Here is a 21,750-nt window from a genome sequence, read left to right on the forward strand (position 1 = left end):
CAATACCAGCAAGAGATGAGACTGGGAGGAAGCTGGTCCTGTGTATTTGCTAATGGAGAGAACTGGATCAGATAACATGATCTGTTAAAAGTAACTGCAGTAAAGTGTTTTCTAGGTGAACATCCAAGTGCCATTGAAAATGTCTCCCTGCTAAAGGAAAGAAGGGAAGAGGAGGAGCATCATTATATATGTAAGTATTCTACTTTAATATAATATATTGTAGAATATATACAAGATAAAACAAAGTTAGTGTACAAAGTGGACCTCAGAAAGCCAGAGAACAAACATAACTCTTTTAACACCTCTAGAGTTGCAGCAGTACTGAATTAATCCCTAACTGCCTTCTAGCATTGGGAATATCCAAAAATGCCTGCAGAAAGAAGGATGCAGTGATGCCACCTGGTGTATGTCCTCATGTGAAAGTTGTGACCATAATGCTTTACACAAAATATTGTATGACTGATTTCCCAGCATGGTACATGAAGCTCCTGGCTCTGGTAGTTCACATGCAGCTACTCAGAGTACTTTCTAGAGGTGAAACCTCAACAAAATATCAAAATCTAGAAGTTAAATAATAAACTACTATTAATTTGATGAAATAAATAAAATCTGGAAGTTAAATAGGGGGTTCTCTTCCTTACTTTTTTAAGTGTGACTTGAATCCTAGTCTAAAATTTAAGTTCCTAGAAAGCAAGCTATTTTCTTTCCATTAGCTGTGGTCCTGAGCCTTTGTCTAAGGAGCCTCCTTATTTAAGACTCAGTCAAGGCTAGGATAAATAGGGTTAATATGATCCTGAGGATGCTAATTCTAATTTCTTTCCAGAACCTGTGATGGCTTCAACCTGGCAGAAAACTCAGGAATTCTACAACTGGGTTCTTGAAAGTGGAGGTAGGTAGAAATGCTGTTTTAAAACAGGAATTTTTGCATAAGTAGCATGATCAAGGACAAACCTAGAGGGAACATGATCCTCATAGGAGCCCACTTCCCTTAAGTCTTTAAATATGTCTTAGGGACACTCCAGCTGGATCAAAGAAAGGAATGAAAGAATGGGGGATTCCCCCTGTCTCAGCAGCTTTATGTTCAATGTACAATGGTCTCTGAGAGGACGAGGAGCAGTATATGCTCAGGATTGCCTGTTAAGTCTGGAATACCAAAGGAAGTGCATATTCATGTGCCATGGAAAAGCTTATTAGACCAAAGAGTTTATATTTTGAGGTTTAAACTCTTTGTGATGCCAATAAAAACCATTATCAAATGACATATTGACAGAAACCAGTTCTCAGTGGCTTGACATTTGACATTTTGCAGTGAGGAGACTTCAAATCTTCAACAGCTAGAGGTTCTGCCAATCCAGTTTGGTCTGAAAGGGCTCTGTTGGGTCCCTGGATGTAAGGAAAAGCCACAAAATGCCATTAAGGTAGAATGGCAGGTCTGCATCTTGGCTTTGGCAGGAGGAGGATGTGGGGCATGATGCTCAGACTGTAAATGTTTCAGGATTTGAATTTAAGGAGAGAGTGTAAATTAGGATTCAGGACTTCTGACAAACTGTTAAATAGAGAAATGGAATGCCAAACAGCTCCTGACACAGCCCTTTACAGCCATAGCAAAGAACTGGAAGGTTTAGAATGGATGGGGATTAACAGAGTCATGTGGACAGATGTAGAATTTAAAAGAAAAAATCACCAGTGAGCCAATGACTAAAATTCAATAGGGGATTTCCACAAGCAACCCAGGGCTAAAACAGTGTGAGGGGTCTGGAGCTTGGGAGTGGCAGATCAGGATGCAAAGGGAGATGCTAAGGAAGTTTAACAGAGCAGTGACCACAATGGAAACAGGAGAGGAAGGCTTGAATGGGAACTGAATGCTTTTGCAAATAGAATGTATCTTGCACTTCTGTGGGTGATGAGGCAGGATTAGGAGGAGGTGGCATGACAGAAAGTCCATTGAGATTCCCTTTCCTGTAGGACTGAAGGGCTGTTCTAGCAGAGATAAGAGTTTGAATGTCATTTCCTAGTGAATACAGGTATAAAAATTAAGGTGTGGAGAATTTCAGATGTCTTCAGAATTGTGTGGCAGAAAGGAAATAATGGGAAAATCAGGAAAGATTTACACTCCTGAAAAGCCACTGTTGGTTTGGTTGGTTCTGTCCATCCCTGCACAGTGCCCTGGACTTCTTCTTTTGCCCAGGTGTGGGGTCTTGCAGCCTGTGGGAAGGGGCTCCAGCTCATCACAGGAAAGGTCTGTCTTCCAGAACTGCAGTCCCAGCTCCAGTGTTGTGCTAAAACCTTTTGGCAGAGTCTGGCACGTGGAACTCCAGGGCAGGAGAAGGACTGTGGCAGAGCTTTGTAAAGACACCCGAGACACCAACTTTCTGTTTGCCAGGGAGCGTGCTGAAGGGAGGTAAATGAAGATATCTGCCCTGCAGTGTGTGGGGTGTGCCAGCATTGGCTGTGTGTTTTGCTTTTCAGATCCAAGGACAGACCCATGGCCACTGGTCTACTCTCCACTTCCAGTCACACTTATCTTTGCCTCCTACCTCCTTGTCGTGGCACTGGGGCCCTTCCTCATGCGGCAGCAGAGACCCCTGGAGCTCAGGGGCCTGCTGGTGGCCTACAATCTAGCCATGATGGCACTGTCATGCTACATGTTTTACGAGGTGAGGAGACAGGATTGGCTCCTGGGCAAGCACCTGGGAAGGGTTTGAAAGCCAGAACCATTTGAAACAGCATTTGCTGATGGACTTTAATGAAGGGAGTGGGAGCTGGCTTGGACGTGTCCCTGTTTTGCCACAAGAGGAGCAGTGTTGCCCTGCTGCACCACATTCCCTCCCGTTTCTCAATCTTCCTGTCATTCATAAAATTAACACTGAAACGTTCCTGAATGAATGAGCTGAAGGTTGAGATCCCCCTATTAAACACAGAACGTATGGAGGACGTGGAACCTCATTTTGTTTTGTGACTGACTGGTGAGGGGACCTGTCTCTGAGAGGGAGGAACACTGTTCTAGTGGGGCATGTCCCTGCACACGACAGGGGGGCTGGGGCTAGATGATCTCTAAGGTCCCTTCCAACCCCTTAACATTCTATGATTCTATGATTTTCCAGACTTGGGCAGTCCTCTTCACGAGTCAAGCCAAGCACACTGCAGCTTCCTGCTGCTGGGAGTGTCGAGGACATTTTTTCCTGCTTCTTCTTTCTACAAGCCTTTCCCTTTTTTATTCAGGCCACCAAAAACTCTTCAAGGGAATACAGCCAAATAGGTTCCAAAAACATTTTGATGTTGACAAATATGCCCTTTTAGTTTGTATCACAATTGTTACATTAACACAAACTGCATTTTTTTTTTCTTTGAGCAAACATTACTTCATCTGAGGACTAGAATTCACTGTTCCTGATGAAGTAAGTTTGAGCACTCCAGCAATTACATAAGGAGCTACAAATATGCCCAGGCCAAATTTTCTTTTTGAGATTCCAACAAGGATGTGAAGTACTTTGTTTTAGGTTTTTACTGTTTGCTCAGCTGTATAAATTACATGGATTTTCTGTCAGCGAGAATTAGATTACCTTATCAATAATGTGCATATCTTTTTGGAACAGATGACTTTGAACAGAAAATTGATTTCTATTGCTTTTCCTTTGTTTCAGTTTTTGGTAACTTCAGTCTTGGGCAACTACAGCTACCTGTGCCAGCCAGTGGATTACAGCCGGAGTGAACTAGGAATGCGGGTACAGTTCTATAGAAAGCTTGTCTTAGGCCCTGCCCTCCCATGGGTGTGAAGATTATTTTGCTCATAAAGAGCAATTTGCATGCCTAAGAAGGCTTATACTCCAATTTATTCCTTGTAAATCTATTTCACTAAATTATCTACTTAAACTGTTGCATTTCACTTTAGTTCTCTAAAATCAATCCTCGTCAGCCAACACAGCCATCTAAGTTTGCTCTTCGATCACTGCAGAGAGGTTGATCTTACATTTTGAAGACAGATGTTTATTACAGATATTTCAAATTAACTCTGAAATATATGTAACTCTTTGCATTGATTGTAAGGATTCTGGGTGATCACTTTCAACAACAAAACCAATTTTTATATCCTTAACTTTGCGTGACATTACTCTTACTCAACATTTCCTTTAGCACAGGGATTTGGCTAAAATTATTCCTTGTCCGGTCATCACAGGGGGGTTGGGTCACACCAGCTTCAGCTTTCCAAAATGTTGCATGAGTTTTTTTTCAGTTAGAATCTGGAGGTATTACGCTTCGCTTCCAGATGTAATCAGGCTTTGAACAGATGCAAGCATGGATATTATCTTTTCAGCTTTTCAAATATTTGCTATCAGGCAAAAACAAACAGAAAAAAAGCCCAGAAGAACTCCTTAATTTTTCCTGTTCCCGAGTGGGCAGGGTTCACATAGTGCATGGTTGAAAATATGTTGATTTTGGATAAAGGTCTAACCGCGGTGCCTTGTGCTGCCCAGCAGATGGCAAAAGTGTGTTGGTGGTTCTTCTTCTCCAAAGTCATCGAGCTACTGGATACGGTAAGGAGGGCTGAGCTCCACAGCGGGATTGGTGCTGGAAATAAATCACTTCCTTGTCAGAAAGGGGCAGGGTGCCAAAAGTTAATGTCCTCGGCTGATCCTGTATTGATTTGCTCGGCGCTTTTCAGTAAGAGCTGATTTCCTGTGTTGTGCTCTGCCTGTTTGTGGGAATGAAGGCTGATGCTGTTAAAGAAGAGGGCTCAGCTTCTGCAGGCTGCTTTTTGACAGTGTTTGGCCTGTGAGAGCCCAGCAGCACCACTGGATGCTGTGCTGCAAGGCTTCCTCAAAAGCTTCTTTCCAGGAAGGAATTGCTGCTGCCTGATTTGTCTGTCTCCATCCCAGTGGCTGCACATCCTCACTCCCCAGCACTCTTCCTGTGGGTGGGCACAATGCTAAGGGAGAGGCTTTCACCTTGGCTATTGCAAGGGGGTCCCCCAAAATCTTCGCTGCTGTGCCACTGCCTGTCTGGCAACAGTGGTTTAATACTGGTTAGTTGGGCAGTAAAGAAACTGCAAGTGGACAATGTGTTCTGGTGTCTTTGCTGCCACAGATTGTCCCAAAGCTGTGCACTAAAGGTTTGTGCCCCATGTGACATTGAAAGCTCACCTGAAAAAAGTACTACTTCACAAAGGAAGTAACTAAGTGACTGAACTAACAAGGAAATCCCACCTCCCTGCTTGCTCAGCAGAAGAAAGCTGTGTTCTGGCCTAAATCTTCAGTTTAGTGTTCTCTGGGGACAACACACTGTCTGAAATGTGAATCAGCATCCAGAGCCCTTCTAGGCCCATTGCCAGTGGTTTGGCCATTCCTCTCTCTGTTTCCATCAGCAACAAAAGCAGCTTTTTGACAATCCTAAGTCCCTGAAAAGCAGGTTCATTTTTTGGTTATGTGTGTAAGCATGTACATGCTGAAATACAGTGACCTGACACATACTCATCTGGCAAAACCATTCTCTTTACTCATTCAAATTCCAGAAAGGTTTGGGCATTCAACACAGCGCTTTTTCTTCGGATTGTTGTCTGGTACCAGCAAACATCTAACCTATGTCCTGAAACCAACCAGACCCAAGCAGCTGCAAATTGTATGGAAGCTCAGTCAGAGTCTCAAATGTGTCCTCTTCAGACCTTGGGACCTGAATCCAAAGATAAAAATTGTGGCTCTGTGGGAGAAATTCTGCTTTCCAGTTTCCCCCCATTCTAGATAATATAAGATCTATTGCATGTGTTGTTTTTTCACCAGTTTTTATCAAGAGCAGAGCAAATGGGTTTGGGGGACTGAGAATCATCATTAGCTATTTTTAAAACTTTTTATTGTGAAATATTTAGTCTAAACACATTGACTTAAGGTTTTGCTTTGTCTGGCTTCTTCCAGGTTTTCTTTATTCTGCGCAAGAAACAAGAGCAGGTGACTTTCCTTCACGTGTACCATCATGGCACTATGCTGTTCAACTGGTGGTCAGGGGTCAAATATGTGCCTGGAGGACAAGGTATGTGAGAAAACCTAGTGTTTCAGGGGTTTTTTGGGCTGTGGAGGTAGCATTAACAGTGCAGATGGGCTGACTGGCAGGTTGGAAGCTCACCTAGTTCCAAAGGTGTGAAAAACATGTGCATTTGAGATGATACCATCTGCTCTGCTCTTTGGGCTATTTAGACTGCTACATTCACTGCGTCATCCAGAATGAGAATGTGCCAACAGAATGTGTCCAAACAGAAGAAATAACATCCTACACAAGGTCTATGTATGTCTCATCCCCAATCATCACTCCCTTGCTTCCCACTCGGAGGGCCTGCTGCAGCAGCCCAGGTTCTGGCTCTCCATTTCGTTTACTGCTCTTTCTGATCCAGACCCAGAGTGCTTCTCCTGTTTGCTCCTCTGGAAGAGAAGCATCTGAGTACTAACTAGGCCCTATACAAGATGCTGGGGTGTTCCTTTTTGGGAAGCCATTTCGGCTACATGGTGTTGACACCAGAATGTCATGAAATGCTTAGGTCAGAAGATAAAAAATTCTCTCCTCTGCCTTTGAAGCTCTTCTCTGTCTCCAAAGTCTAGATATGGGCTGGATATACTGAGATACCCCAACCCTGGCACTGTTCAAGGCCAAGTTGGACAGGGCTTTGAACAACCTGGTCTAGTGGAAAGTGTCCCTGCCCATGGCAAGGGGATGGAACAAGATGGTCTTTCAGGTCCCTTCCAATCCAAACCATTCCATGATTCTCTGATTCTGTATGCTGAAAGGAGAAGGAAGAAGAGGGCATGCTTCCAAGACAGAGCCTAGACTGAAGGTTCATGCATAGGGGTGATGTGATGTTTTTTGAAAGCATCATCATAGTGGCTGTGAGCTCTTCACAGGGTTGGTCTTGCATGGGTTGTGTGTCTTGTTCATCCTCACTTCTTCACTCCTCAGCCTTCTTTATTGGGATGCTGAACTCCTTTGTCCACATCTTCATGTATGGCTATTATGCCCTGGCCAGCCTGGGACCACGGCTGCACCGTTACCTGTGGTGGAAGCGCTACCTGACCATCATGCAGCTGGTAATTAGTTCCACGTGTTCATCTCTGCACTTCTCTGTGTCGGGTGTGATGGCCCCTGCTGTCTGGCATCTACCTGGCTCAAGTCTTTGTTTGCTTCCCACAGAAATCACCATGTCCTTAGGTGTCCTCATGTACCACTATGACAGGTGAACCCGCTCTGAATTTCAGAAAACTCACGCGGGCCCTTCAGTGACCAAACAATGAACCCCAGCTTTGTAATGGGAAGGAGAGGAAAAAAGTTAACCCTGTGGTTTTATGGTTAGATTTCTCCCTTTTATGTTTCCTCTCTGGAGCCCTGGAAACTCAGCTTGATTTTGGGAGGTGTGGGGCAGTAACTCAGGGAAGCTTTGGATTCTCAGTAGGGCAGGAGATTGGGCAGCCTTCATTCGGTTCCTTCAAAAAGGAAGGGTGTGTCTAACTGTCAGCAAACAGATGAGTTAAAGAGAAATATGTGAGTTTGACTCTTTCTGCAGAGTATCCCTTCGGATTTTCTTTCCCACATGTGTGAAGAGGTGACAAATCCTGAAAACCCTGTGTTTTTTCAAAGATACACCATAAATGCAACGTTCCAGACAAGGGCAGTGATTGTAGGAGAGTTATTTCCACACAAAGAGAAGTTATGGAAACAAAAAGTATGCAATTACCAGAGAAGAGGAAGAGGGTATATATATAAAATAGTGGTGCAGTGAAGGCTGGTCCAGAGTTCTTACTTATCCTGAGTGGCAAAGTAGAACAAAAAAGCATTGAATAAAATGAAAAAGTATTTGTTACACGAATTATAGCGCAGGAAATAAATTTTTATTTAACATCCTTTTGGTAGGTAGAACTCATTGCTTCAGGGTATTGAGACAGGTCACTTAGTAACATACCAAAAAAAAAAAAGAGGATTAATGTTTAAATTAATAAAGATAGTATCTGTAATTCCTGTCTGTAAGCTAAAATGCAAATCAAAATCTTCCTGAGCATAATAATCTGATTACCAATGGGGAGGAAACCTCTGGTTACCATATTCCAAGATCTCAGCTACTGGCCCATGGCAGAGGAGTGGCACAAGGGCAGTGATCTGCTCCTTGCAGGAGAGGCTGGATTCCAAACCTGACCCCTGGAGCAGTGGACAAGCCTCAGTGTTTGATGGACAGTTGACACCCTTCCATGTTGGGAAAACACCACTGAGCTTGAAAGGCAAGTTTTCCAGGGACGTCAGGAGAGGCAAGCAGGTTTTGCTCTGGGTTGAGGGTACTGCTAGGATGTTGTGGCAGTTGTTGTGGTGGCCCTAATGGTCAGCTGAGCTATACCTCAGGTAGGTTCCCTAATCCGGCTTCTTCTTTTTCCCCCCTCTTCCAGTGCCAGCTTGTGGCCATTGCTGCTCATTCTTCCTACAACCTCTTCACAGAATGCCCCTTCCCAGATGGCTTCAACACTGCAGTCTTCCTCTACATCCTCAGCCTCATGGCTCTCTTCCTACACTTCTACCACCGGACCTACATTAGGGGGAAGCAGGAGAAGCTCACTTAAAGAAAATCAAACAGGACACTGAGCAGAGGCTGAGGAACTTGCACATTCTCTGCTGCTTGTAATGGGGTTGCAGGAAGAAAAATGTCTTTTGGGGAGTGTGTGTGAGGCTCATATCCTGCCTTCAAATACCTCAAGTTAGGGAGAGAAAAGGAAAGACAAAGCCAGGGATTAAGGTATTGAGGAGCTTGTTTAATAAGGCTGAGTAAGGCTAAGCCAAGTAGTCCTCAGCATAGCAGGCTTTGTGAAATCAGCACAGGAAGCTCTTTTTTCCTCCCATCAGTTTCCAAGGTCTGGCATCCAACCACAACTCCCTTGTCTCATTTCTTAGGCTGTAGAGGGTTTCTTTGCATTAATAAAATTATCTCAGCTTGCTGCTCTAGATCAGGCAGGGCCATGTGCCTCCAGCCTTGTCCAAGCAATGCCCAACTAGCCAGGAACTCACTGGGACTGCAGGATGCACTCACCTGTACACTGCATCCCAAAGCTCCTGCTAGAAATGGGGTGAAATACAGCTATATGACCCTAATGGTTTAACTCTATAAGCATGAGTATGAAGGAAGTTGGACATTATGTTGTCCGGCTGGACAAGTCCCTTTACTGTCCTGAAGTGAAAGAAGGCATTTTTAGCACTTTCATCCTAAGGAAGTGCAGTAAGAACCACCATGTACCATTTTCTGGAATGCTTATTTGCCTTTGGTTGCTCTCATAACAACAGAGAACTTTTAATGCATGAAGACTACTTGGTATTGCTCCTTATAGGTGCCATAATTTTACTGCAATGAATAGACTGAGGTTCCCTATTCATAACATTTTTCCTCCAATTTTTTATTATTTTTAATATTATTATTTTAACATTTTGCTTCTCATCAAACATGAAGGGTTTAACAACACCATAAGCAACCACCTCCACTACCTAATATTTGTATAAATACCAAATGTATAAAGTCGATTCATTGCCTAGTGCAGGGCTGCACAGCTCCACTGACTTTAACACATTATTTATTGGCTTCTGTTTTGCTCCTAAATCCATTACAGCTAGAATTTTGCACTTATATTCATCTTCAGACAGTTAAATACTGTTAAAGTTTTGATGTGGCAGTGCTTTGAAGAGCCTAAATTCAGATTTTAAACTACAAACAGACATTTATTTATTGCACTCTGCTTTGTTGACTAAAACTAGTAGTATGGATAGTGATATTTTCACAGTTGAAACACAAAGGTCATGAAGGAGAGGATTAGGATTGGTAACATGGTGCATTGCCATTGCCAAGCCAAATCCACCTTGAATGTAAAAAAGTCTGACTCCACTGGGAATGTCCAGAGGACTAGAGCTAGTCTGAACCACAATGACACATCTTAAACATCATTCCTTTAATTTGAGTAGTCTTTCTTCTGATTGTTACTGGTGAGTATGGAAAGCAGAGCAGGGCTTATTTTTACAACTGTGCAAGTTGGTTTTCTCCCTGTCAAATATTTTTCCATGCTGATTACTAAATAAATGACCCTGCTTTTGCATACTGGAATTCTACTTCTGTTAGAATTTTAAGTAGCAAACCTCTGGGTGGGTCCCTCATTCTTCCCTTTCACTTTAGTTGGAAAGGCAGGAAAAAAAGACCTGCAGTGTATCTCACCTACTGTGCTCATTTTGAGGATTTCCCCTGGGGCCTCTCCAGCACTGAAGACTCAGTGCAAGCAAAGCTGTTTCATTACTCTTGTCCACTTAAATACTCACAACCCTCTCCTGCTTAAACCATCAGTACACTGAGCCCTCTCATTTCATGGTAGAGCATAATTTCCTGCAGCTGAGTGAATGATCTGTGCTTACAAAGCAATCTAATGCCCTTTCTCATGTATAAGAGGGGATCATGAGTAGGTCCCAACTTCAGTTTCCCCTCACATAAACTTTTTCAGATTGCAGTTACTAATTTCAAAGGCTTCACTAATAATTTTATACCAGAGTAAGCATCACATATTTTGATTTTCCTTGATTCATTCATAATTCACAACTGCTTAAAGATTAGAAATGAGCAGGAAATTTGAATGAGATTACTCCATGCTTTTGCAAATCCACTGCTTCTTAAAATGTATAAATTTGTAAACATGCCATCTAGTTTGTTTTTTTTTAAAGCAACCTGTGCAGCTGAATTTGTATCTGTGTATGACAGAGCTTCCTGCCATGGATTCTGGAGTGTGACTGGCCACATAGCTGGTAACAAAATACAAAAGTGTGAATTTGTCACCTGACAACTTGAAATAAATGACTGGTCACCTAAATCAGACACCACTGACAATATTTGTCCTAGACATGCAACCTTTCATCTACCTGTTCCTGTCCCTCTTCCTCACAGCCTGAATGAGGGGCCTGATCTTGCATTTTTGAATTGGTAAGAGCTTTTTGTCCGTGTCACTTCAATGGCATAGGATGAAAATGAAGTATTTTCAGTTGATTGATAAGGAGGGATTAAGTCTGCCCAGAAACACCACAGAGGAATAGGCATTGGTGTGGAGTACAATCCTCACAGAAGCATTGATGCAAGCAAAATTCACTTCTGAGAGTATTTGCACTAGCAGGGAAGATAAAATTGGATTGGTGTATCTGAGTGGCTCTGCAGGTCTTGATACTTTATTCCTTCAGAGTTCACTTACTTGTCTTCATTCTGTCTTAAACTGTGTTGTCACAGTTGGAACTGTCCACCTGGGCCATTCTGTTGTAACAAGAGCAAAAACTTGAGAGTACGGGTATGTGCCCCTGGATTTAGCAGAAAATAAAGGCACAGAATGGGATTTCCCCTCTAAGATCAAGTCCCTGGAGTTTAAGATTACACCACAGCAAAGCACTGGAAGTCGAAAGGGCTGGGAATTAGAAATTGCAAGTTTGGGTAGCTCATGCTGCCTGGCAGAGTCCAAAGCTTTGAGGATGAGTTGAAAATATCCTGTCGCAGCTGGATTTGTACAAACCTCTTGGCCAAATGCTGATTCCACTGCAGAATTCTCTGGAAACAAGCTGGCACAGCTGTGTGGAAAACAACATGCTCAGCTCCACGGCCTGGTTTGCAGTGAGCAGGCTGGGGTGTTACTCAAGCTTAACATGACATTTAAGGGCAGAGTTGTGTGTAAGTCTCCCCCTTATAAAATGTGGGTCATTATAGTTCTTAGAATAGTTTACACGAACAAGATGTAAAGCATAATGGAAGTAGTCTGTTTAAATGAATAAGCTTGATATCTGCTAGTGCTCAGCATCTTTCCTGCTGTTCCAGTCAATGTAAATTATGGATGTTGTGATCAAATTACTTTTGAATTAACCAGACCGTTTACTCAATGCTTACTTTCTGTCTGAAGATAAATGAGAGGGATTCTCATTTTAATCAAAATACAGAAAAGAAAATCAATTATTATTTAATGTTTTTTCCATCCCCGTGTGATGGAAAGTTTCCAGAGGAACCTGGGCTTAAAATTGCAAAGCAAAGGCAGGAACGTGGTTGGGTTTTAACTATTGGATTTTTATATATTATCAGAAAATATGGTGGTGTGTGGTTTTTTTTTTTAAAGGCGAAAGAATTATTCTAAACAATTAATCAAACAAAAGCAGAATACAGCAGATTGCTTTGTACAAAAAATAAAAATCTGTTGGTATAGATGTAAAACACCTACTAGCCAACAACCCTATATATAGAACAGTGTGAATTTGCTGAATTCATTAATGAATAACTTCATGGATTAGGGCTTGATAGATGGAGTGCTCACATCCAGATGTTTACTGTGATTTTTTCAATGGCCTTGTTTTTAATCCTCCTGAACAGGAAATACGAGTCTTTTCCCTGGGGTCTCTCCTGGGGACTGTGGCAGTCTCTCTCTCTGGCCTGAATCATCTCAACACAGGATCAGGCTGCGAGGAATTAACCAAGTGGCGGGGCACGGATTTGCCTTTAACCCCTTCGGTGTCTTCTCGGCTTCACATGATTTCCTCACCATCTGCCACAATGGCACTGTTATTTAGTCAACACATGGAGAAGGAAAAAAAAAGGAGTCACCCCATGAGGCACATTGGTGGGGTCCCTGTCTCCTGTGGGGAGACACACGGAGCCCCACTGCCACAGAGAAGCAAGGGGGCTGTGGGCAGATTAAGCCTTGAGGCTGGTGTGCATCTCTCCACATCTCAGCATTTTGTATTTATTTTTGTGATGCTGCTAGTCACTGTCAGTCATAGGGATGGCCCAAGAGGGAGTATCTGTGAAAAGACTGTTTGACCCTAAGGTGTCCTTAGTCAGGTGCACCAGAGGGTGTGCAGTGTGTGTGTGGGTGTGTTTGGGTGTGGGTAGGTAGAATCACAGCATCACAGAATGGCCTGGATTGGAAGGGGACCTTAAAGACCATCTTGTTCCAACCCCCTGCCATGGGCAGGGACACCTTCCACTAGCCCAGGCTGCTCAGAGCCCCATCCAGCCTAGCCTTGGACACTTCCAGGGATGGGGCAGCCACAGCTTCTCTGGGCAACCTGTGCCATAAGCACATATTTTTCACGTCCCTGACATGATGGCTCTGCTGGGCGTAAGGATGTGATCCTTGTTTTCTCCCCATGGAAGTGTTGGCAAGGTAGTGTTGTGGGTACAGCCTGCCTTTAGGTGAAAGAGAATCTCTGGCTTGGGCAGCATTTCTTCTGCAAAACTTGTATGAGCCTTTCCTAGGTGTTAGTTGGTAAAGTAGGGAATCTTAAAAGAATTGGATTTAGGCTGCACCTTGATGCTGCCTAGCCAGGTGAGTCCCACTTTTCCAGCCTCAGGAGAAAACCTGCAAATGAGGCTGTGGGATGAGTCACTAATGCCATCGTGTGGAAAAGATGAGGGGGGAAAAGCAACATCCCAGTCACAGGTGTTATAACTGGATTAGGAGATCTGAGTGGCAGTGGGAGGTGGAGAGAATGCTAAATTTTGGTGTGGGTGTGTGGAGGGTTGGGGACTGATTTCATGTGTGCAGGTGCTCAGGGTAGAAGTACTTTTGGCTAAATCACAAGCATGGGGACAAATAAAGTCTTTATCAGGGAGTGCCTAATTAAAACATTAACAGCACATCTCAGCACTTGATATGTTTCCCTATTCTGCATGTCAATTTTTCCCTCTAGTATCTTGGCTTTCTGCTGGTAGGACTGCTCTTCAAGAAAGAGTTTGGGGTGTTTACATCAAACTCAAAAAATGAAGTCTATTAAACAAAAATTGCCCTTTAAAACTCCCTGCTTGGAGCAGATGTTTCTTCCCCTTTAACATCATCCTCCCCCTTTTTCTTCACCCTTTTCTCCCTACTTCCTTTGTACCCACATCTGCAGATACCATACTAAATTCTCAGAACTGGTAAAGCTGCAAAATAGTCACAAGTTACTCAAACGTTATACAAGAAGCTATATTTTCCTGAGATATCAATTAATAACATACGTTTTCTTCATAGGGTTTTCTGTGAGGCTTTCATCCTGATGAATTTGGGCAAGTCTTTCTCTGCACTTTAGCATAATCCCATCTGCCTGCAAATTCAGGATGTGAACACCACAATGAAGTATTTAGGAAGGCTAGAAACCTGGTTTGAAGGGAGAATTTAAATTCAGCGTAATCTCTCCCAGGCATTCCCTATTACTGATGAAGGAATGACAGAATGGATACAACCATTTGAGAGGCAGCAAGTTTACCAGCCCTCTGTGCACTTTATTGTGCTCTCTGTGGTGCCCATCATCACAAATGTCTGGGGATGTTTCCTCTTGAAATATTATTATTCCTGAGGCAATGTTTGGAGGGAGAATGCCTTGCATTAAAGCAGCTGACAGAGCTGGAAAACCAGATTAATTTTCCAGTGTGGAAGCCCTTCTCTGGTTATAATCCCTGACATGCCTTGGCAACAGATCAGCTACTACTTGTTGGAGTGCACAGGTGTGTTTATGGTGTGTCTGTATTTATTGTGGACTTTGCTAGTCCCAAGGGCTGTTATACTACATTTTGCAAATTTGATACATTATTCCATTAAATAGCTTTAAATCAGAGGGCTGTTCTTTTCAAAGAGGCTGCTCTAGAAACTTATCTGTAATTTTGCTTCTAGGAATTACTTGTGTGAGTAAAGAGGTCCTTTACTTCACTGGCACGGTGGCAAAACAGGTCAGTGATTCTGCACTCAGTTCTCAGAGGTAAATTACAGAACATGGGCAAATCACCACTTAAAGAAACTATTTAATGCGATTATGGTTTTCTATTTTGGCACTGCCTTTAATATCTTTGGGCACATTTAATACACAGAGGTAATGTTTTAAATTAAGGGAAAACCACTACACACGGTGAATCTATGTAAACTGCTTGATGGAGCTATGAATACTACCATAAGGATTCAGGAAAAATGTCTCTGCAGTGATGCCAACTGGAAAGCAAAACGGTTTTTCACTTAATTTTGTATTTACACTCGATTTTGTTAGAAACCCAGAAACGCCACAGGAGTGTAGTGGTGTATATACAGATAGGTTCTCAACCTACAGTATTTATATACATATTTAGTATATTCACCGGTAGACCTTGAATAGAATGAATGATTTCATGGTTTGAATACAGAAAGTGAGATTTTAGCATGGACTGTATTACTGAACTGTAACTGAAGTCATTGTGCAAAGCTCCTTCGATTCCTTTTCTCTAATAAAATGTGCATCTACTGAAATGTTTCAGACTTGGATATGGGTTTAAGAATGCATCAGAGGGAAAGAATAGCCCCGTTTGCAAACGCTCACATAAAGGTAGAAATGTTGTCTGCTGGCGTGGGAAGCACCTTTTGGAGCTGCACTAATTCCATGAGAAACCGAGGGGAGGAGGAGAGGGGGAGAGCAACTGCAAATCTAAATAAAAATACCCAATCCCTTCCTTTGTTCTCATTCCACTGGGAAAAGCGCGGGGGCAGATACACGCCAAGAGGCGCCAGGAATCCCCGGGGCTGTCGGTTCTGATTTTCATTAGAGGTGAGTGGGGGTTTGCAGCTGCGCGCAATCCCTTTAGCGAGCAAATCCACGCGTGGGGGGCCGCTCCGTAATCCCCGGGCGCGGCGGGGGCGAGGGCTGGGGGAGCGTGCGGGAGCCCCGGGGGGCGGAGGGCGAGCTCAGGCCCCCCTGCCCGGGCACAGTACCCGCGGCGCTCCGCCCTCCCGGCATCCCGGAGCGCTCCGCGCCGCCGAACCTGTGGGCATCCCCAGGGGCACGTGTGGGAATCCCACGGCTGGGACCCGCTCCCAGAGCTCATTCGCGCCTCGACGCGGATCCCTTTTGGCAGTGGGCGGGGCGGGTGCGCGGTGGATAGGAATAGCGCGGCATCCTGATTGTCCCCGAGGGATGCTTGCGCTGCCTGCACGGGGGGGCGGAGCAGGAGGGATCCTCTTTGGACGTCAAGCGCCCATAATATATGATCCGCTCGTTCATATCCGGGTCCCCGGGCGGCTCCCCCGGGCCGCGCTCGGCCGCGCTCCGGCCGGCTCAGAGTGAGGGCGAGGCGGTGTCGGCATGGGCAGGGCAAAGGCATGCGGGCAGGGCAGGGCAGGGCAGGGCAGGGCGGCCGCCCGGAGGTGGCCCGGCGGCGGCGGCAGCGGGGCCCGGGCAGAGTCGCAGCAATTGCCCGATCCGCCTCAGACGCGCCTGCTCCCGCCGCCAGCTGTGCTCGGCTGCCGCTGCTGCCCCATGAGAGATCGCGCTGGTGACTCTGGAGAACGGCCGGCACCACGCCATCGCGGGTGGCGAGAGAGTGCCGCGGGCCGCACGGCCGGCGGGCACGCTGGGCGGGGGCAACTTGGCTACACATGACGGCTCGGCCGCAGCTGAGCGACGGCAAGGAGGGAGCCCCGCCGCCCGCCGCCGCCGGCCGATGCCACCGCCGCGGGGGACGAGGAGCCGAGCGGCCCCGCGAGGGACGAGGAAGCCGGAGACGGCCCGCGGGTCCCGCGGAGCGGCCCGCAAGAGCGGCGCGGCGGAGGGACCGCGCACCCCCGCGCGCCCCGGCCGCCGCCCCGCGCCCGGCGCCCGGCGCGGACGTGGCGACCCCCGGAGGAAGGGGGACACCCGCGGGCATGGGCCATGGCAGCGGCGGGAGCCGACCGGAAGGGGCGGCCTGGCGGCGGCCCGGCGGTGAACCCGGGCGCCATGCACCACCAGCGGGTGCTGATCAACATCTCCGGGCTGCGCTTCGAGACCCAGCTGGGCACCCTCAATCAGTTCCCCGACACGCTGCTGGGGGACCCGGACAAGCGCATCCGCTACTTCGACCCGCTCCGCAACGAGTACTTCTTCGACCGCAACCGGCCCAGCTTTGACGGCATCCTATACTTCTACCAGTCCGGGGGAAAGCTCCGACGGCCCGTCAATGTCTCCATCGATGTCTTCGCCGACGAGATCCGCTTCTACCAGCTGGGTGAGGAGGCCATGGAGCGCTTCCGGGAGGACGAGGGCTTCATCAAAGAGGAGGAGAAGCCCCTGCCCCGCAATGAGTTCCAGCGCCAGGTCTGGCTCATCTTTGAGTACCCCGAAAGCTCCAGCTCAGCCCGGGCCATCGCCATCGTCTCCGTGCTGGTCATCCTCATCTCCATCATCACTTTCTGCCTGGAGACCTTGCCCGAGTTCAGGGACGAGAGGGAGTTGCCTGTGCCCCTGCCCCCACAAGGTGGAGGTTTGAATGGCACCACCGGGGACTCCCCACCCATGCAGCCCCCCAGCAGCCTGGCTGACCCCTTCTTCATCATCGAGACCACTTGCGTGATCTGGTTCACCTTCGAGCTCCTCGTGCGCTTCTTCGCCTGCCCCAGCAAGCCCGAGTTCTCCCGCAACATCATGAACATCATCGACATCGTGGCCATCATCCCCTACTTCATCACCCTGGGCACCGAGCTGGCCCACGAGCAGCAGCAGCCTGGGGCTGGCAGCAGCAATGGGGGAGGGGGCCAGCAGCAAGCCATGTCCCTGGCCATCCTCAGGGTCATCCGTCTGGTCAGAGTCTTCAGGATCTTCAAGCTCTCCAGACACTCCAAGGGGCTTCAGATCTTGGGACAGACTTTGAAAGCCAGCATGAGGGAGCTGGGCCTCCTCATCTTCTTCCTCTTCATCGGGGTGATCCTCTTCTCCAGCGCTGTCTACTTTGCTGAGGCCGATGACCCCGAGTCTCATTTCTCCAGCATCCCTGATGCTTTCTGGTGGGCAGTGGTAACCATGACTACTGTGGGCTACGGGGACATGAGACCTGTCACTGTGGGGGGCAAGATTGTGGGCTCCTTGTGTGCCATTGCAGGTGTGCTCACCATCGCCCTCCCCGTCCCTGTCATTGTGTCCAACTTCAACTACTTCTACCACCGAGAGACTGATCACGAAGAGCAATCTATCCTCAAAGATGAGCACAGTAGTGCTCAGGGCAGCACAGCGGGGGCAGATGCGAAGAGAAGACCCAGTACAAACTCTCTGAACAAATCTGTTGTGCACTTGGAAAACAGTGAGGAGTTCAACAATGGCACCAGCTCCATAGAAAAAGCCACTATCAAGGCGAAGAGCAATGTAGATCTCAGAAAATCCCTCTATGCTCTCTGTCTGGACACCAATAGGGAAACAGACCTGTAAGGAGAGGAGAGAGTTAGAGTTCAGAGATGTAGAAAGATTTACTGGTGTCAGAAACTTGCTACTATAATTATTCTTTTAGTACCAATTAGTTTTTTAAGTCAGGCTGTATTTTCTAAACTGATCACTGTCCTGAGCAGTCCTCCAGGAATACATGTTTTTATGTTCTTTTTCCATGACACAAAGGGTCACCTATTTTTAAAGTAGACTAAGAATAAGCTACGCTCCATGATGCAGGAGCTGGTAAATTATGACAGTAAAAAAATCTAAGTTGTAGAAACTTACTGTAGCAAATGGTGGTTGGTTTTAAATGGGTAATTTGTAACCAATTCAGTTGCTCCAAGTTTAGTATTAAAAAGTTGGGGGGATGTGTGTGTGGAGAATGAATGGACTGGGGGGGGAGGGAGGTTGAGGGCTTTTGTACTGTAGTTTCAAATTGAAATAATTCCAATATATTTTATATCTGTATGAGTGTATTTATGGTTGAGAGGGGATTTCTTATTCCTGTGAAATATGACATCATTAAAGCACTAGGAACATTAGCAGATCAGCACTTTCAGAGTTTTCCACTTGTGATCAATACAGATCCGGTTATCCTGTATGTGAAGTGAATTTGGTGCTTTGAACCCTATAGCAGAAAACTTCTGTTGTCTTGATATGTTAGTTTCTTGTGAGCCTTAAATTATTAAATATTGTAGATATACTTCTTTATAAATAATTTTATTACCTTCCTGTTTCAGAATTTCTAAATAATTCAGTCATGTGCTTACTGTCCCCACCCTGAAAGTATGTGCAGCTTTTTTTTTTTTGTAGTTTTAGAGTTTTATACCTTTGTTATATTTTTGAGACTGAAAGTATCTTTTTTGTCTGCTGTTACTGGTTTCTATCCAAGTGCACAACAGATCAAAAGCACGAGGGAGTGGACAGACATAACAAGAAAGTAGAATATCAGTGCAATATCTGCAAAACTGTTTTCGTTGTATGCTCCAGATTACTTTGGCACGTGTATCAGTCACCTTTATGTATGCACACACCACTTGTGTACACAGTTCACTGGTTTTAGTGATAACAGACTGGGAATGGATGGCACCTGAGGAGTCTAACGTGGCACGCCGTGATACTTCAATAACCATTGCGTGGCTTATATCTCAGACTGGGATGGAGAGCATCATCTTTCATGAGAACACATCCTCGTTTGCTTTTTATTTCCAAACAAAACCTTCTCAGTGCTGTGGATTTTACAGTTAAGATGACGTTGAAGGACGAGTGACACATTCATTGTCTTCATCAGCGTGGCACAGTTTGCTAGTGAAGACTGACACCAAGTTGCTCCTTTAACTCAAAGAGCTGTGTTACCTTTTTTCTTGCAAAGGACACCTCTGTTTCCCCCTCAGACTCCTGTTTTATTGCTGAAGGATGTTCCATGCCTTTCCCACACACACAGTGGCACAGCAAGACTAGCAGAAAAAGAAGGCTTGGTTGTCAACGCTCCAGGTTTGTTTCTGACAAATTTTCTAATATAACTAAGTAAATCTCAGTTGGGATTATAATTTATGCAAGTACCTCAGATGTATGTACTGCCATAAATTTAAATCAGCTTTGCAGAGCAGCGCTCTGACATTCTCTTTAGCCAGACACAATTGCTGCTTCCCTGCCCCTTCCTGTAGCCTCTAAAGGTAATGCCCAAATGCATCATGTATTTTTTTCCTTCCTATTCAGTAAAATAAGTGCCAAGCAAGTCGTATTTTTCATGAATACAGAGCTCAGCCCAAACCCCTGGGGTGAGAGGAAGGATGTTGAATCTGATAATAGAGAACAGCATCTTTCACGTTACTTTTAGGTGTAGGTTTCTTGTTTATTTGTTTATTTAGGTGGGAAGTGATGCCATAATATGCTGAGAAGCTGCAACAAGACTGACAGGCAAAGTGTCCCGTGCAGCTGCACTCCAGTCTCAGGCAGATCTCCTGTTTGCTTTGATGGGAGTTTTTGCATCAAAGGGAAGTGCAGAATCAGCTCTCTGGGGAGGCTAAATCTAAGATGAAACAAAGAAGTGCTATAATTCCCTGTTGCACATGCTGAGATCTAGATCACTGAAGAACTTAAAGCTTTTTGCTCAGGTGAGTAGTTTGATTTGCTTTCACCGATCAAATCCATCTGACTCACCTGAAGAAGTACCAAGCAATTCAGTGAGTCTTTTAGGATAAAATGTTGGTTTTGTCTTTCTGTAAGTACTCCCCCCAGCTTCCTGATCATTTTTGCCATCCAGAATTTGGTCTTCCAATTACATGTTGTGTTGAATTGGACTGTCAGCTCCTCCGAGCAGGGACAATGTGTTTAACAGTAGAACCCTGCATATGGATATTAGTGATCTGAATTACATCACTGTAGTTATTGCATTTAGTGGAGTAACACTAAGCTGATGTAGGTTAAAAAGAGATCAGGGCTATGGGGGGTGGGATGAGCCGATCTTAAAGCCCATTGGTGATCTAAAGGGAAGACTTTGTCTTCCTCCCTCCTTTTCAGTTTTCCCCTTCCCACTGTGTGCCCTTTTGTTGCTCACGCTGAACTGGTTCTGTCCTTGTGGAAGTGCAAGCGCTGCCTTCTCTTCCAGGAGCTGCTTGAGCTCACTCACCTGACAGAAAATCCAGTGCAGCAACAACAAAGTAGATCTTTTTCTGTCGAATTAGTGAGTTGGAAAGCAAGTGAGTGCCAGAGCCAGTGAGAGGAAGAGGTGGGAGAGGTCAGTGGTGCAGGGAAGTGGGAAGCAAGGGGGAGTGAAATCCTCACCCTTCTGTGGCAGTGAACTGTGACATTATCAGGGCTGCTTGTTAAACCCTACTTCATGTTTGCAGAGACACCATAGGACTAAGTCTTGCAAGCTGCTGAGGGCCTTTAACTTCCCATGAGAGCCAAGCTGCTAAGTTCATCTTCAGATTCTAGCATATAGAATCATAGAATGGCTTGGGTTGGAAGGGACCTTAAAGATCATCTTGTTCCCACCCCCCAGTCAACCTTGTCCCCAAGACAGGGACAGCTTCCACTAGACCAGGTTGCTCAGAGCCCCATCCAACCTGGCCTTCAACACTTCCAGGGATCCACAGTTTCTCTGGGCAACCTCTTCCACTGCCTCACCACCCTCAGAGGGAAGAATATTTTTCTAATCTCTAATATGTGCCCTGCCACAACTGAGAGTAGAGTTTGTCCCAACAAAAACCAAGCCTAGTGAAAGCAGAATACCCTGACTGCTGCAAAGAGTTCTGTACAAACTTGTCAAATCATTCCTCAACCTTCAGTTTGAATATACTGTGTTTTGCCATAATAATGCAACAGAACTTTCCAATAAAAAGAAAACCAATTATTCTCAAAACATGGCTGAAAATATTTTTTTTGCTTGTTTTTTCTAAAGAGTTATCAAGCACAGTTCAGGCAAACTCGGCTTTGACACCTTCTTTACAGATAATGCATAATTTCTATTGGCTTTTAAGGCAGTAGAGAATTTGCTTTCTAGTGAGAGAGACTGCTGCCAAACACTGAGTGACATGACCAGAAACATGCAGCAAGGCACTG

The 21,750-nt window shown here is 45.4% G+C and overlaps 2 protein-coding genes across 2 annotated transcripts; both read left to right on the forward strand.

Annotated features, from left to right (window-relative positions):
• The first annotated feature begins 36 nt into the window (after positions 1-36).
• LOC103763516 (elongation of very long chain fatty acids protein 4) lies at positions 37-8,582 on the forward strand. Its single transcript, XM_018086245.2, has 8 exons — positions 37-190; positions 824-889; positions 2,470-2,657; positions 3,645-3,725; positions 4,476-4,535; positions 5,907-6,021; positions 6,940-7,067; positions 8,412-8,582. Exons 2-8 carry the CDS (start codon positions 832-834, stop codon positions 8,580-8,582), a joined length of 801 nt encoding a protein of 266 aa, XP_017941734.2. The 5' UTR covers positions 37-190; positions 824-831.
• A 7,412-nt stretch (positions 8,583-15,994) lies between these two features.
• Positions 15,995-20,298, forward strand: LOC112840945 (potassium voltage-gated channel subfamily A member 5-like). Its single transcript, XM_029965196.1, is given in 5 exon segments — positions 15,995-16,070; positions 16,272-16,342; positions 16,344-16,439; positions 16,441-19,677; positions 20,030-20,298. Coding segments are annotated over 4 exon segments (1,989 nt in total). The 3' UTR covers positions 18,187-19,677; positions 20,030-20,298.
• The last annotated feature ends 1,452 nt before the right edge of the window (positions 20,299-21,750 follow it).

Source organism: Manacus vitellinus, unplaced genomic scaffold, assembly GCF_001715985.3.
Source record: "Manacus vitellinus isolate BGI_N305 unplaced genomic scaffold, ASM171598v3 scaffold_90_pilon, whole genome shotgun sequence".
NCBI classification, from domain to species: domain Eukaryota; kingdom Metazoa; phylum Chordata; class Aves; order Passeriformes; family Pipridae; genus Manacus; species Manacus vitellinus.

What these genes read in the sequence shown, in the direction of transcription:
- LOC103763516 (XM_018086245.2), top strand. Translation starts at nt 832, where the DNA reads ATGGCTTCAACCTGGCAGAAAACTCAGGAATTCTACAACTGGGTTCTT. An exon ending in GGAGTGAACTAGGAATGCGG is followed by an intron (nt 3,726 to 4,475) that starts GTACAGTTCTAT and finishes TGTGCTGCCCAG; the next exon opens with CAGATGGCAAAAGTGTGTTG. An exon ending in ATATGTGCCTGGAGGACAAG is followed by an intron (nt 6,022 to 6,939) that starts GTATGTGAGAAA and finishes TTCACTCCTCAG; the next exon opens with CCTTCTTTATTGGGATGCTG.